The sequence below is a fragment of the Cavia porcellus genome, unplaced genomic scaffold (assembly GCF_034190915.1).
Source record: "Cavia porcellus strain 051 isolate PalLab524CR breed Dunkin Hartley unplaced genomic scaffold, mCavPor4.1 scaffold_29, whole genome shotgun sequence".
NCBI classification, from domain to species: domain Eukaryota; kingdom Metazoa; phylum Chordata; class Mammalia; order Rodentia; family Caviidae; genus Cavia; species Cavia porcellus.
In genome coordinates, this window is record NW_026947512.1 from 32,866,897 (window position 1) to 32,881,046 (window position 14,150).

At 31.0% G+C, this 14,150-nt stretch overlaps 1 protein-coding gene across 4 annotated transcripts in view; it reads left to right on the forward strand.

The window, feature by feature from the left end:
- Positions 1-14,150, forward strand: part of Brinp3 (BMP/retinoic acid inducible neural specific 3) — a 363,662-nt gene that overhangs the window by 155,415 nt on the left and 194,097 nt on the right. For 3 of the 4 annotated variants that reach the window (XM_063240301.1, XM_063240300.1, XM_063240302.1), the window contains exon 3: positions 11,159-11,349. The exons of the other annotated variant lie outside the window; for it this stretch is intronic. In XM_063240301.1, coding sequence (XP_063096371.1) covers positions 11,159-11,349 — 191 coding nt within the window. The remainder of the gene's footprint in view (positions 1-11,158; positions 11,350-14,150) is intronic. 4 annotated transcript variants of the gene reach the window in all.

Consider the following 14,150-nt stretch of genomic DNA (forward strand, 5'->3'; position numbering starts at 1 on the left):
TTCTCAAATTTTAGACTTGTTCATCCATTTTCTTTTACTTTCAGTTATGATGCAATCAAACAAGCCTCAACATTTACTTTTGGAGATTCTTGTATTTCACAGTGTAGCATCTTCTGTCATCACTACACATACATTTTTAGTGGACGTTTTCTTGCTGTTTAACTCAGTGTTATAATTGCTCAGTTTTAATTATTTTTTTCTTCTGCACCATTTTCATTTTCTGATTTAATTTTTCTTACTGGATACACTGTGATGTTCTTCGTCTATGTATTATATTGATAATGTATGACAATATTTAGGATTAGAAGTAGTTTGTCTATTGACTTTGCCTTTTATGAAATAGCTCATCCAATTAATTATTTTTATTGTGGTTAATCTTCCTTTACAGGTATTTCCACTATCTGGATAGATTTGTTCAAATATAAATGCTCCATCCAGCTAAGTATTTTAGCAGCTTGAGTTAAAAAAAAAAAGAAAAAAAAAAAGATCTTGAAAGAGAAAGTACCATTTTATTTTAAAAATAAGTAAATTGCTGTCATGAATTTCTTTCCTCCTTCCTTCCTTCCATCCTTTCTTCCTTCCTGCCTGCCTTATTTCCTTTCTTTTTCTTTCTTTCTTTCTTTCTTTCTTTCTTTCTTTCTTTCTTTCTTTCTTTCTTTCTTTCTTCTTGCTCTTTTGTATAAGAAACACTTCTAATAGAATAATCAAACATAATATTCCCTTACAGAAATTAGCTGATTTAAACATGGTGAGATGTTTTCCTCCAGTTCAGTTTCATTATGGAATTTAACTTTCTGTGTCAATTTGCATATTGGTGTATATAGAATCCTTCTATACATTAGAATCCTATTAGCACCTTTCAGCTAATTTTTTGTTGTTGATGTTATAACAGATTTTGCCGTCATATGCCAAATTTCATTTTCAGCTTTCTTAAATATTATTGGCTGTCTGCATTTATGTTTCTGTGTCTTTTCTCAACTTATGATTATATCTTTCTGGAGATTTTACTCTTTAGACCCTGAGCCTGAATTCTGGAGTCTACATCACCTTGAAAGTAACTGACCGAAAAGCTGTTTAACCGTTCATTTCCTGTAGTTCCTGTTTGAAGAAGTATAAATTAGTCTCAAAGGTCTTTTAATTCTTTCCACTAAATAGAGATTTGTGTTTTCAGTTTCTTGAGTAACCACAATAAAAGAACAGTCTATAGGTGAATTTTTTCTTCAGATTTGTTTATTCTTTTTCCCCTTAATTCGTGTTCTTCCTTCTCTCCTCTTGTCTATGTCTTTTCTTCTCCTTACAAACCTCCCTGTGCTTTTCACACATGTTCAATGTGAGTAGTTGTGTAAGGCACTACCAGTAAAGCCCACATTTCAAACAAAAGTACTGTTAATCTATAAAGAAAGTAAGATTGCTCTTGTCAAGCTTCCCATTTTAAATCTCTTGCTATGTTACAGTAATTATTTATAACAAACTTATCTCATATATCAGGAGATTAAAAGAGCATGTGTTTGCAGGGTGAAAGCTTAAATCTCACAGGTTAATTACTTTACTCACTTCTAATTGAAGTGTCATTATATAGTCCATGCTGGAACAAGGATTACATGTCAAACCGAAAGTTTTATTGATTATTAATACCAAATTGTGCTTATTGCTTGTCAAATTTTAAAATTATTGACAATTTTTAGGATAAAACTTGTTAAACATATTCTATTGTCCTCTAGCAAGGTGTTTTTGAATGTGTGCACATCTACGCCTTTGCTTTGCCTTGTGGCTGACACATAGATGAGATAGTAAAGATCCTCTCAGAGCTGAAACAGCAGAGCTGCTGGGTTTGAATTGCACTGATTTTTTAATTTTAGAAGTATACATTTCATTGCACTGACAGGCAAGAATTTTTCCAGGTTCAGTGTAGTGATTTTATCAAATATATACTTTGCTTAATCAGTAGAAGAAATTTTGCTCCTTAGTGATTAATAATACTCAGTTTAAAGCAAATAGTTAATTCTTATTAGTCTCAGTCATTTGAATCATTGACTGTAAAAGAGAAGCATATTCTTCCAGTGAGCTTTGTTTTCTGTGAATTTAAAGCAGGCTGTATCCTAACAAGTCAGTAAACTCAGTTTTTCTCTTAGGAGTTTATTGTATTTTAGTTCATATGAAAAACATTTACAGATTTGCTGATTCAGTAGGTATTCAGTGATATCCTCCTGTGTCATGAATTTTAAATTTTAAGAATACAGCAGTTATGAAAATAAAAAAAAGATCATGTCTAGCTGAACCATATTGTATAAGAAGCAGACATCAATCAAGTAATCAAACAAATACATGAAATATGTTCTTGATAGAAAAAAAATACTCTTGTTACAAATGCCAGCAAGATAAGAAACAGACTTAGTTGCAAACAGGGATAGTGGGACAAAAAAGATAACAGCATATGCCATTGGAAATTTTGAAGTTTATAAATTTGGACATATTTAGCACAATAATTTCATATAAACTTTAATCTTCTATGATGAGATTATGATCCTATTTAATAATTTCCAATTTAAAATCAAAGGATAATAGTAATATTTGGAACAGAACCTCATTTATGGCTTGTATTAACAAGGTGTGTGTGTGCAAAATGGTATTCTAGCAACTCATTTCTAATTCAAGATGTAAGATTATAATTTTGGGGATGAATACTTTATTCCACATACAATTAAGGTTATACATTTTTCTTAAAATTCATTTTGTCAAAATCCACCGTATCGAGCACCCTGCCACACGTAGACATGAAAGGTAAAATTAGGAGCAAATAGGAATAAATTACACCATAAAAACTATGACCTCCTATCAGAACATTTATCTTTGCCTTATGTGGGGAAAACCCCTGAATAGTTTGAAAGAATTTTCTTTAAGGCATTTTAAAATGTACTGTGGGAAAAAATGCTTCTTCTAATAAACTGTGTTGCTATTCAAAACTAATTTTATTATGAAAAATGACTTGTGAAGAATGATAATTTGACTTACTGTATGTAAAATATTCTAAAAATCATTGATCATGCATTTTTATCTTATGTTACTTGAGATGAATAGATACATTAAGGTCCAGTTTATTGTATAGATATTTATTTGGCTAGTTACCCAGAAAAGTGAATAGTTTATGAATGTTTGATGCAGTACTATGACACTGAGATCATACCAGACAATTAAAAAAAATGTGGGGCAAGTGTTTTTTCCTTTTCCTTTTTTTTGTTGTTGTTGTTTTGTTTTGTTTTTTAGTACCAGGGGTTGAACTCATAACTTCACATTTGTCAGACAGTGCACTGTGCCATTAATATTCCCAGCCACTGAATGTACTTTTCTTACAAATATATGAAGAAAACATTGAAAAACACAATAACCTTTCATTAGCAAGTATTATGTCATTCCTCTTTCTAATGTGTGTTTAATTTATTAGACTGTGTTGAACTCTTTGAGGGAGATCGTTTATAATTGTTGTTAATTGTCATTAGTTACTCTTTCAAAATTATTATATGGAATGGGAATAGATCTCAAAGGCACAGCGTCTACCTGTCAAGTGCAAAGATGTGAGTTTGATCCCTGGTATCAAAAAAAAAAAAAACACTATATAGTGGTATGTATTTAAATATCTGTGACTGCATAAGAATATAAGTATATGGATACTAATATTTGCTAGGAGGTTATCAGCATTTCCTATATCAGTTTAGTTAAGCTTTACAATTTTTTTCTCCCTAATCTCTTCAGATCTGTCAGCTTTTGTTTTTTATAGAGGGCATGTATATAAATTAATGAAGTTGAATTGTGGTGATAATGGGATATGATCCATAGTCTAATTCTAGTCTATCAGTTCACTCAAAATACATAATCAACAATTTCTCTTTCAAAACTCTTACACAAAACATTCTATGAAGGCATAATTGTGATTTTTTTTCCCTTTAGAATATAATTTCCTTGATTCAGTCTATTAAATTGCTAGCCTCATCCAAAGATATCTCCCAAATTAAAAAAATACTGAATACTATTTTATTAAAAAATGAAAGATGAATAAGTTGTATATTCAAGGGGTATTAGAACAAAAGTGAATTTTTCTATCCTGCCAACCATACTGAGCTGCAGTAGAAATACTGGCTTCAGAGCTATATTCATAAAGGCCATTGGGGACATTATACTTTTATGAGCCAAATCAAAAATAGCATCATGGATGCTCTGTTACAAAAGTGCTAGAAAAGCTAATTATATATATATATATATATATATATATATATATATATATATATATAACAGTAACACAATAAAATTATGGGAACTAGTATTGATTATTAGTGGCATTTTTAACATCAGTATGATTTTACAGATGTAATTAGAGGGTTATTATTGCTACTAAAGTTTGACAAATCCATTTATGATATTCATATTGAATATATTTGCACATTAGAGGTTGGGTAATATATTTTGTTTTAATATTCTGTTGTGTCGGCAAATTTTAATGCATATTGATAGAATTAAAATTAAAAACCAACAAATGTAATAACATGAAAACTAATACAGTAATAGCTTTTAGGAGTTCAGACAAACAACTTCATTTAGTGTAAATTAGCAGTTGAAGATAAATCTTTTCAGCAACTGCATCATTTGGTTTGGTCAATATTTCAAGCTGCTTTTCCTTTGATATCAAGTTAAAAATATCCAGTATCAACACTGGGAAAATCTTTAAGTTTAGCGACTGCATATTTTAAATAAATCATTATATTTAATATATTTTAAATGCACTGAGTATGCTTCTGTAGTCAAATAAGATTTAAATGCTAATAAAAGAGATAAATGGCATATAGAAATTATGTAAACCTGATTTAAATGAAAGTTGATAATATGGTCTTTGTTTTCCAATCTTATTTTGAAGTTAGGAATAAAATCACAATAAACTTTGTATAAAATGAATTTGATATGGATGCATACAATCATACATGCTTGAAAATCAGAATTTTTAGCAGACAAATATGCAGTCCTAATTAACTAACTGAGGTAAATTGGAGCAAAAAATTCATTTGCAAAGTAATGTTATGACCAGGCCATTTGTGTATTCTTTCAAACCATGGTTCCTCTAAAAGGGGTTGAGTTAAAGTCTAATGCTTGGAGATATTTTATTTAAATACTCCCCAAGGTTATGATGGGAAGATAGTTAAGTTCTATGTATGTTTCATATAGAATGTAGAATCTAGACAAAATAATTCTCAGTTTAATATAGCCATATAAAGCATCTATCTAGATGGGATCCTGAAATATCATCAGCTAAAATGCTAACATTGATGTTTTCAGTCCACCACTCTGGGTTTTTTTTTTTTTTTTTTTTTTTTTTTTTTTTTTTTAAATTTAATGAATATCAGGTGTATTTGTAACTGAGATGACAGTTTCCTTTAGAAACAGAAAGCACGTAATTTTATTAACTCGTTGTTCCTTTCCTTTGTTTTCTCAAAGTTAAAATACATCAACACCAGGTTGTATTTCATATTGCCGCAGAGCCACAAACAATAACTATCCTTGTTAAAATTCAAAGATGAGGGGCTGGGGGTTTAGCTCAGCGGCATAAGCGCCTGCCTTGAAAGCAGGCAGTTGTGAGTTCGATCCCCGGTACCCTTAAGAAAAAGGAAAAAGAAAAAAAAAAAAAAAAAGGTTAAAATTCAAAGATGAGGGACCAGCTTAATCTCATGCTCCTATGAGGTACTGGTCCATCAGTCACGTGGTTATGGTAGTTTTAGAAATACACTGGTAAGTAAAATCCTGTCTTGTGTTTAGGAAAATAACACTGGGCTTTTATACTCATTCAATAATTGTTTTTTAGTATGGTGGTAGTTAACTTTTCAGAGACAATTTCCTTTATGTAAAACGTTTTTATCATAGCATTTCAGGATTATTTCTGTAAATTTTAGTTGAGAGGCCAGAAAAAGATTATGAGATGATGATCCTGTATCATTACAGCAAATACAAAACGTAGCAAGTGAAATGAGAGACCTTTAATATCTCAACATGTTTGTTTTCTATCCAAGCTAAGCATGCTGGACATCCATAATAGGAATTACAATACTTTGCTTGATTCTGTTTTTTTCCAGTACTGAGCATCAAACTCGTGACTGCACATTTGCCACACAGGCACTTGTGTCACTGATTACCCCCCAACCCCGCAGCCTCCTTTGCTTGATTCAATAACTACTGTGTATTTATATTTTAAAAAAGAAAAAAATTCTTTTCAAGCCTTTTTAATTCATTTTTTATCTATACAATATATTTACTATTGTGGTCAGAGGTTTTTCTTTGGTTGAATTTATCTTCAGTGTTAGAAAACTGAATAAACTACATACTTGTAATTTCTCTAAGATTCTTTCATTTATGTATACAGTATGTGATGTTTAAATCAGGGCAAGCACATCTGTCTCCTAAAACATTTTTCTTTGTATTGTGAAATTATTAAAGGTCTTTTCTATTATATTTTTTAAAAAATAAATCATCAGTACGCATACACGTATTACAGTGCATTTAGATAACTATAACAATGTCATTGATCAACCCTTTCCAATCTCTTTACACAACTCTACTCTGCTTGGTAACTGCTAACTACCATTTTCCTCTTGACTTCTATAAGATTCACTTGGTCAATTCTGTTTTTAATTATTTGAAGTAACTCATTACTATTTTCTACAATTGAAATAATAATTTATATTTCCATCAACAGTCTACAATGTTTCCTTATGCCTACTAATACTTGGTAATTTTTACCTTTTGATAACAGCTATTGTTACTGAAAGTGCAATTTCATTATAGTTTTAGCTGGTATTTGCTTTGTGATTAGTGATATTGAGTATTTACAACGTATCTTTGCAGTATTTGTATATCTTTTGAGAAATTTTAGAATTTTGTGTTACTAACATACTAAATAGAAGTTTATAATAATAGATAATTTTGATAATGTAATTTTGAAATGGTGCTATGCACAGTGTTATAAGAAACATCATAAAGGGGCACAAATATACTTTTTTCTGTTTTATATCTTTTATAAAATGGAATAAAGTAAAGGAAGTAATTCATAACTATATTCATTAAAGATCATGGATATATATATATATATATATATATATATATATATATCCATGTTTTTAGTGTTTTTAGTATAATTTCATTCCTATGATATGTAGTTACCTTCCCCCATAAGAACTAGCATCTCAGCTAATTTTATATGAATGTGAAATATCACCACCGACCGAATCTTTTTGGTTAAAGTTCAATGAATTCATTAAAATATCAGAATTAATCTATAAATATATAATCAATGAATTCATTAAAATATCAGAATTAATCTATAAATATATAATTAATAAATTTTGTGCTTTGATTCCTAGAAAAACATATACCACAACTGTAGGAGTAAGTTGATATAACTATGAAATTTTAGGAGGGAAAAAAACGAAAGAGCACAAGCCTATAATTTTTGGAAGAAATGAGGAACTATAATTTAAGTTTAGTAAGTAGCTTGTTAGGAATTATATTTCTCTAGACTTCTGATATATTGCCAGTGAGACAGATATTTACAAGTTCAATGAAATACACATGCAACACGTTTATCTATGATATATATATATATATATATGTATATATATATATATATATATTTCACAAAAATTCACTTTAGAAGATAACAAACATAATTCTTATTTTCTTCTGAAAAAAATGTAGTTTCTAAGAGCCTTACATTTATTGAAATCCCAGGATACTCAATAGTTTTTAAAGGCAGTACCTTATTTAAATCAAATGTTTTGTTTAAAGTCTTGTACGTTGAAAAGCAGCATTAGTATTTCTACTAAAATTATACATTTCATTCTTACCCCATATCTAACAAATGAGATATTCTGGGACTTTCTAGGAGATTGTAAGTTATTGATTTTTAGAACCAACAGTACAAGACTATTTACAACTGTTTAGATTCACAAGTCCTAGAGGTAATAAAAAGAGTTTCTCAGTGAAGGAAATGATCAGTTAACTACGTTCAGGTCAATTTTTTTTTCATTTCTAAGTAAATCTTAATTTATTGTTGTTTTCAATTTTTTGTTTGTGTGTTTGTTGTTGGTGTGGTGTGTGAGTATCAGAAATCAAACTTACCATCTCGGGCTTGCCTGGGAGGCGCTGTGCCACTGAGTTATATCCCTGGCCCCCTAATTTTTTTTTTTTTTCCTGCTACATGTGTGCCTCATTTGTAAGATATTCGTAGCTACACACTGGCAGACTCATGACTCGTTCTATAAGAAGGACTTGTAGCAAAATTCATTATTTTGTGTAAATATTTTCCTTACTTCCCTCCATCTGAAAACTCTAATTACCTTCAAATCCTGCATATGCATTATCTCCCTAGAGACACCCCACCTGGGAAGTTAATCAAAAATAATACCACACTGGACTCGGTACTATAGTCCATCATAGCAGTGAGTCTTTGTAGATTCCAGCATTCGTCATAATCTCAGTTTTTAAAACTTTAACTTTATGTCTTTCTTTTTTTGATGTTTTTTTTTTCACATCTTGGATTTTATTACTCCTTAGTGCTTATTACTTTCTTTGGGGGGGGGGGAAGAATACAGTCAAATATGGCAAAACAAAGCTGTCAGTCAATACCAAGGATAGACATAGCACATGGTGTAGAACAGAGTACAAGTTTATCAACAATAGTTATCAACATTGTCCCTTGTTTCCTTAAAAAGAATTGTCTATCTTATTAGATATTATAAAGTTGGACAAAACAGTAGAGAACAAGACCAATAAAACTTAGGCATTGTAAACATTACAGGACTTCCAAAGAAGACAATAGTCAAACCAGAATGGATATCTTAGTGAATCCTATTGTCTTCAAAGTAGTTGCCTATGTCTTCAAACTTGATACTATCATATAGAATGGAACAGAGTCTAATCAGTCAACACAAGATCGTGGGAGTATTACAGGACTTCAAAAAAGTTAATAGGAAATCGAAAAGAGTTACTATTTATATATCCTAATTTTTTTGAATTTTTTCTTTAATTAAAGACAAACATAAGAAATGACTAAATAATTTTTTTTTGAAACAATAAGGGGGAGATTGAGATAAAACAGGACATAACAAATAGAGGTCACAGCATGACTGTTTCAACAACCTAGTACTTCACCACCTTATAACCTGACTTAATAGTAGTTACCATAGTGTCTTTTTCCTTGAAATATTTGGATAAAACTTCATATACTCTAGCTTCAAATATTTTCATATCAAGAAGCCCAGAATAAAGCCTTTCTAATTAATGAGTGAAAACTTTATAAGGCTTCAAGGCCACCTAATGGGGAATCATGATTACCACATATTTTTATATATTTGAATCATTATTTACATTAGGGAAACTATTCGGTATTCACACATGCGAGATTGATTTATTTCACTAATGAGTATGGTCTCAAGCTGCGCCCATTTATTGATAAATATCTCAATGTGATCCTTCTTTATAGCTGAATAATACTCCATTGTATAGAAATACCACAACTTTTTTATCCATTCCTCAGTTGATGGGCACTTGGGTTGTTTCCAAGATCTGGCGATTACAAATTGTGCTGCTATAAACATAGGTGCACATATATCACTGTGGTATGATGCTTTCAGTTCTTCTGGGAATATGCCTAGAAGTGGAATAGCTGGAATAAATGGGATTTCCAGTCCCAACTTTTTGAGAAATCTCCAGACAGATCTCCACAAAGGCTGTACCAGTCTACACTCCCACCAGCAGTGCAGGAGAATTCCTTTTTCCCCACAGCCTCTCCAGCATTTGTTGTTGGTTTTCTTGATCCTGGCCATTCTTTCAGGAGTGAGATGGTATCTCAGTGTGGTTTTAATTTGCATTTCTCTAATGACCAATGATGATGAGCATTTTTTCATGTATTTATTTGCCATTTGCATTTCTTCATCTGAGAATTGCATATTCATCTCAGATGCCCATTTTTGGATTGTATCTTTGAATTTCGGAGGTCTGAGTTTCTTTAATTCTTTATATGCTTTAGACAAGAGGCCCTTGTCTGAGAGAGAGTTCACTAAAATCTTTTCCCAGTTTGTGGGTTTTCTTTTCACTAGGCTGGAGATTTCTGTTTTTGATGTTTTTTTTAAAAAAACTTGAAGATGAACATCATTTGGGCATGGACTGTACTAGTCTCATTCATAAATGAAATCCTGTGCCTCATATGACATCATTTAGTTTTGGGAGATATGCAAATACAGTATACGTGTGAAACATATAAGATCAAGATTTTAGTTCGCTAACTAATGACTTTAAAATACTCTTGTAACTATTAATCCAGTAAAATGAGGCCTCCCTTGTGAGAAGTGTTTAAGATTTTTATCAGACCTCTCCCAGGGAAAATTCTGTATGTTTGATATCAAGAGATCCAGTTCACCACAGTTCTTTTATAAATTATTAAGCTGCTTTTAGTCAATGTAAATATGTAAGTCTTTTTAATGTATAAATCCTCTATTGCTTTAATTTTCCAAATCCATCTGTGGCCTTTTTCTCTCTTAAGATAGTTCCAGGCAAGATGAATTTGAGTTTCAGAGCATGCTATAAGCAATTATTACTGTGAAAAACCAAATGAAAATGGGTAAAAACTATTTTCTCTTTTGACCAGTTTTTAAACGCTTTTTTTTTTGCAACTCTATGACATCACTGAGGTTTTATATGTTCCTGCTCTAAAGTGAATAGAGTATCACTCTGAGTATTAGAAATAAATTACTTCATTTCAGTTTCCCAAAGAAAATGATTATCTTAGTTTTTGTTTTCTTTTTTTGCAGGTGAGTAACCACACATTCATATTCTATGCATAATGAAATTATTTTTTATAGATACATCTTTCCTCAGGAAAAATATGTCAGTGGAAGCTGTGCACTTTTAAGTGGCTTATTTTTCCACTCTACGACTTGGCTTTAAGTATTCATTCCAGTTAAATAAATTATGAAAATTATTTTTCCTACTCATAGCACAAGACGTTATTACAAGCTTGAGTCATTGTAATGTAGTGACCTCAGCTAAACTACAACTGAACTTTTCAAATGAAAACATTCAGATAGATTGTACATTCATGAATAAAAATAAATTTGCTTTTCAGAGAGTTTGGCCGCTGGAAAGTAAATAACCTTGCAGTTGAAAGAAGAAATTTCCTTGGCTCCCCTCTGCCTCTTGCCCCTGAATTCTTCCGCAACATAAGACTTTTGGGACGTCGACCTACCCTTCAGCAAATCACAGAAAATCTTATCAAGAAATATGGGACTCATTTCTTGCTATCTGCTACGCTGGGAGGTACGACTCTTTGAAAATATTTGTGACTGTCTCATTGTACATAGTGCTGCAGAGTCATTTAGAAATGTCAATTAATCCAGATAGCCACAGCTTGAGTAATTTGAGAATTCATAATTGCATTTATCCAACACATTTACTGAGAGCTCACATCATGAGATGGAGGAGGATCACTTACTTTCTCTCTGAAAGGTATAACCAAATCTACACTAAGTGTAGGTATATTTACCCTGTGTGATACATAATGATATGGTAAATTTTGTTTTTAAAATAGATTAATTAGCATTTATAAGAGAGAATGATCATTTTTGGTTACAGAAAGCAAGAAATATTTCTTGGAGTAAATATTGTAGATGGATAATTATGTATTTTAGCACAATTTTGCTATTTTTCATTGAGATTGATCTATGATATATAGAGAAAGACATAAATGCTGTATCAATTATAATGTATAATGTGAAAACATAGGTTTAACAATGTCGTTTTTAAAAATTAATTGGTGAATTTCTGTAAGTTAGGAATACTGTTGATTAATTTATGTAAATGCGGGCTTATCGTGGTGGTGTATAATTCAGGATTTTGAATACACTTAAATGTTATTTGGGAGGTAGTATGCAACAATAAAAATACATTTTCTATTTTCAAGTTTAAAAATATCTGAGTTGTATATGTGCAGTTTCACACACAATTCCAAGTACTATACACTTGCATTTTCTGTTTGGAAATCAATGTTACACTTTACTAATAAAATTGGATAGAAACGCTATGAAAACAGAGATTTCCCCACTTGTCAATTTCTTAGTAAGTCTACAGGAGACTGATTTGTATCAATGCTATGCTGTCTTGAATGCTTTCTTTCTTTTCATTTCTTAGCCTTCCAAGGTGAGTCTTTTTATTTCCTGTAACTGCTTGTCATATCTGTTGGAAAATCATGCGGATTCAAACTCCAGAATAATCCTTAGCCAGACTCTTCCCTCATTGTCTTCCTTGAAATGCCTAGACCTCGTCACCATGATTTCTGTATCTGTAGCCCTCCAATGGTTCAGGCTCACACAGGTCTTTTTAAAACCCATGCCAGGTCATATTTGCTGTTTTAATTAAAACCGAAAAATATCCACTTAAGAACTAAACGTCTTGCTCCTACATTATTGACTTAATGCTAGTTTTCATACCAGACCTCATACTTGTGTCTTTCTCAGTTTCTGTTTTTAGCTAGAATAGCCCACACAGTTTTCTACCTAAATGTTATCATATATAAAAGCCTCGTTTCTCAGCAATAATACCCAGGAAATTCCACTATCCTTTGTTCTGCTTTATTGTTATAATCTTCCTTTGTATTAGTATTTTTAAATTTGTCTATGTAAGTGCATAGTAGTTTTTATCCATTTCTCTGTGCATTTTCTATTAAATGGAAACCTGTATTTGTGATCCTAATTTTCCATGGGTATAATAGTGGTCTGTATGCACTAGGTTTTCAAATATATTTAGTGAATAAGAAAATTCATACCCTTCTAGGTGACAGAGATTATTCAGTTTACTAGATTAAAGTAACATATTATAATCCTTAACTAGAATAACTAAATATCTAAAACAGAAAGAATACTGAATGACAGAAACTAGTGCTGAAATCCAAAAGTGGATCAATTTCCCTAATAACTACACAGAATGGGAGAGATGTTGGACCCAAGAAATGCATATGAATTTATCAAGAGTCTGAAAAAGGATTAGACCCCTGGGTACATTAGTGAAATGTTAAGTCTGCCATATAATGTCAGAAAACTAAAGACAAAAGGTGTAGGATATAGAAATAAATAAGTTTGGCTAGATGTACATGTTGTCTGCCTTTTCTCTTGTTACAAAAATGAGTCATAAATGAATAACAGAATAAAGGTATCAAACGTTGTGCTATTGTATTCTAATACCTTTTTGTGTAACAACTGAGATAATTTTACTTTTACTAGAAAGAAAATAGAATCTGGGTTATAGGTATGAGATGGTTAGTATAGATCTAAAATAATGTTTTTAACAAAATCTTTGGAATAATTGAAACAAAGATCAAGTTTTATTGTAATTGAATAGATAGCCAAGCATTATAAAATATCACAATAATTATGATTTTGTCATAGCCATGTCTCTTTGGCTGAGTATTGACAATTATTGTAAATGAAATAATATCTGAACTTTGAGAATTATTTTCATAAACTTTTTAAAATAGTTGAGAGATTTTGCAAGCCCCATTAGTCTCTGTTACTATACTGCTAACAAAACAAAGTGCTTTGAAGAATTCCAGAAAATAAAACATAGTTGCCAGATAATAAAGAAGGAAGAGGCAGATGAAAGTCCCCAAAAAAGGAAACAAAAAGTAGGTATGGATCTCATTGATATCTCTGAGATCTAGAAAAAAATTTCAGTAAACCTTTAATGAATTTCTTACTGTTGTATTATAAATACCACATTGTAGCTCTTTGGTTAGTTTTTGTTTCACACAGTTTTTTTGTGTTATTGCTGTTTTAAATCATATTTTAAACCATATGAAGCATGTGGAATCAAATCACTTTAAAGGGTTGAGTATTGTAATCTTGGCAACATATATCGTTATTTGCTCATGACATCATCTTGTATATAGAGAATCTCAAAATCTCCACTAACAATAAATATGAAAAAGTATGTGCTGTTTGAACTAATCAACAAATTCAACAGTTCATGCTCAAAATTAACATAAAAACACATGTTAGTCGAGCTTGGCGACTCGTGTCTGTAATCCCAGCATTTGGGAGGCTGAGACAGGAGGATCATTGTTAGTT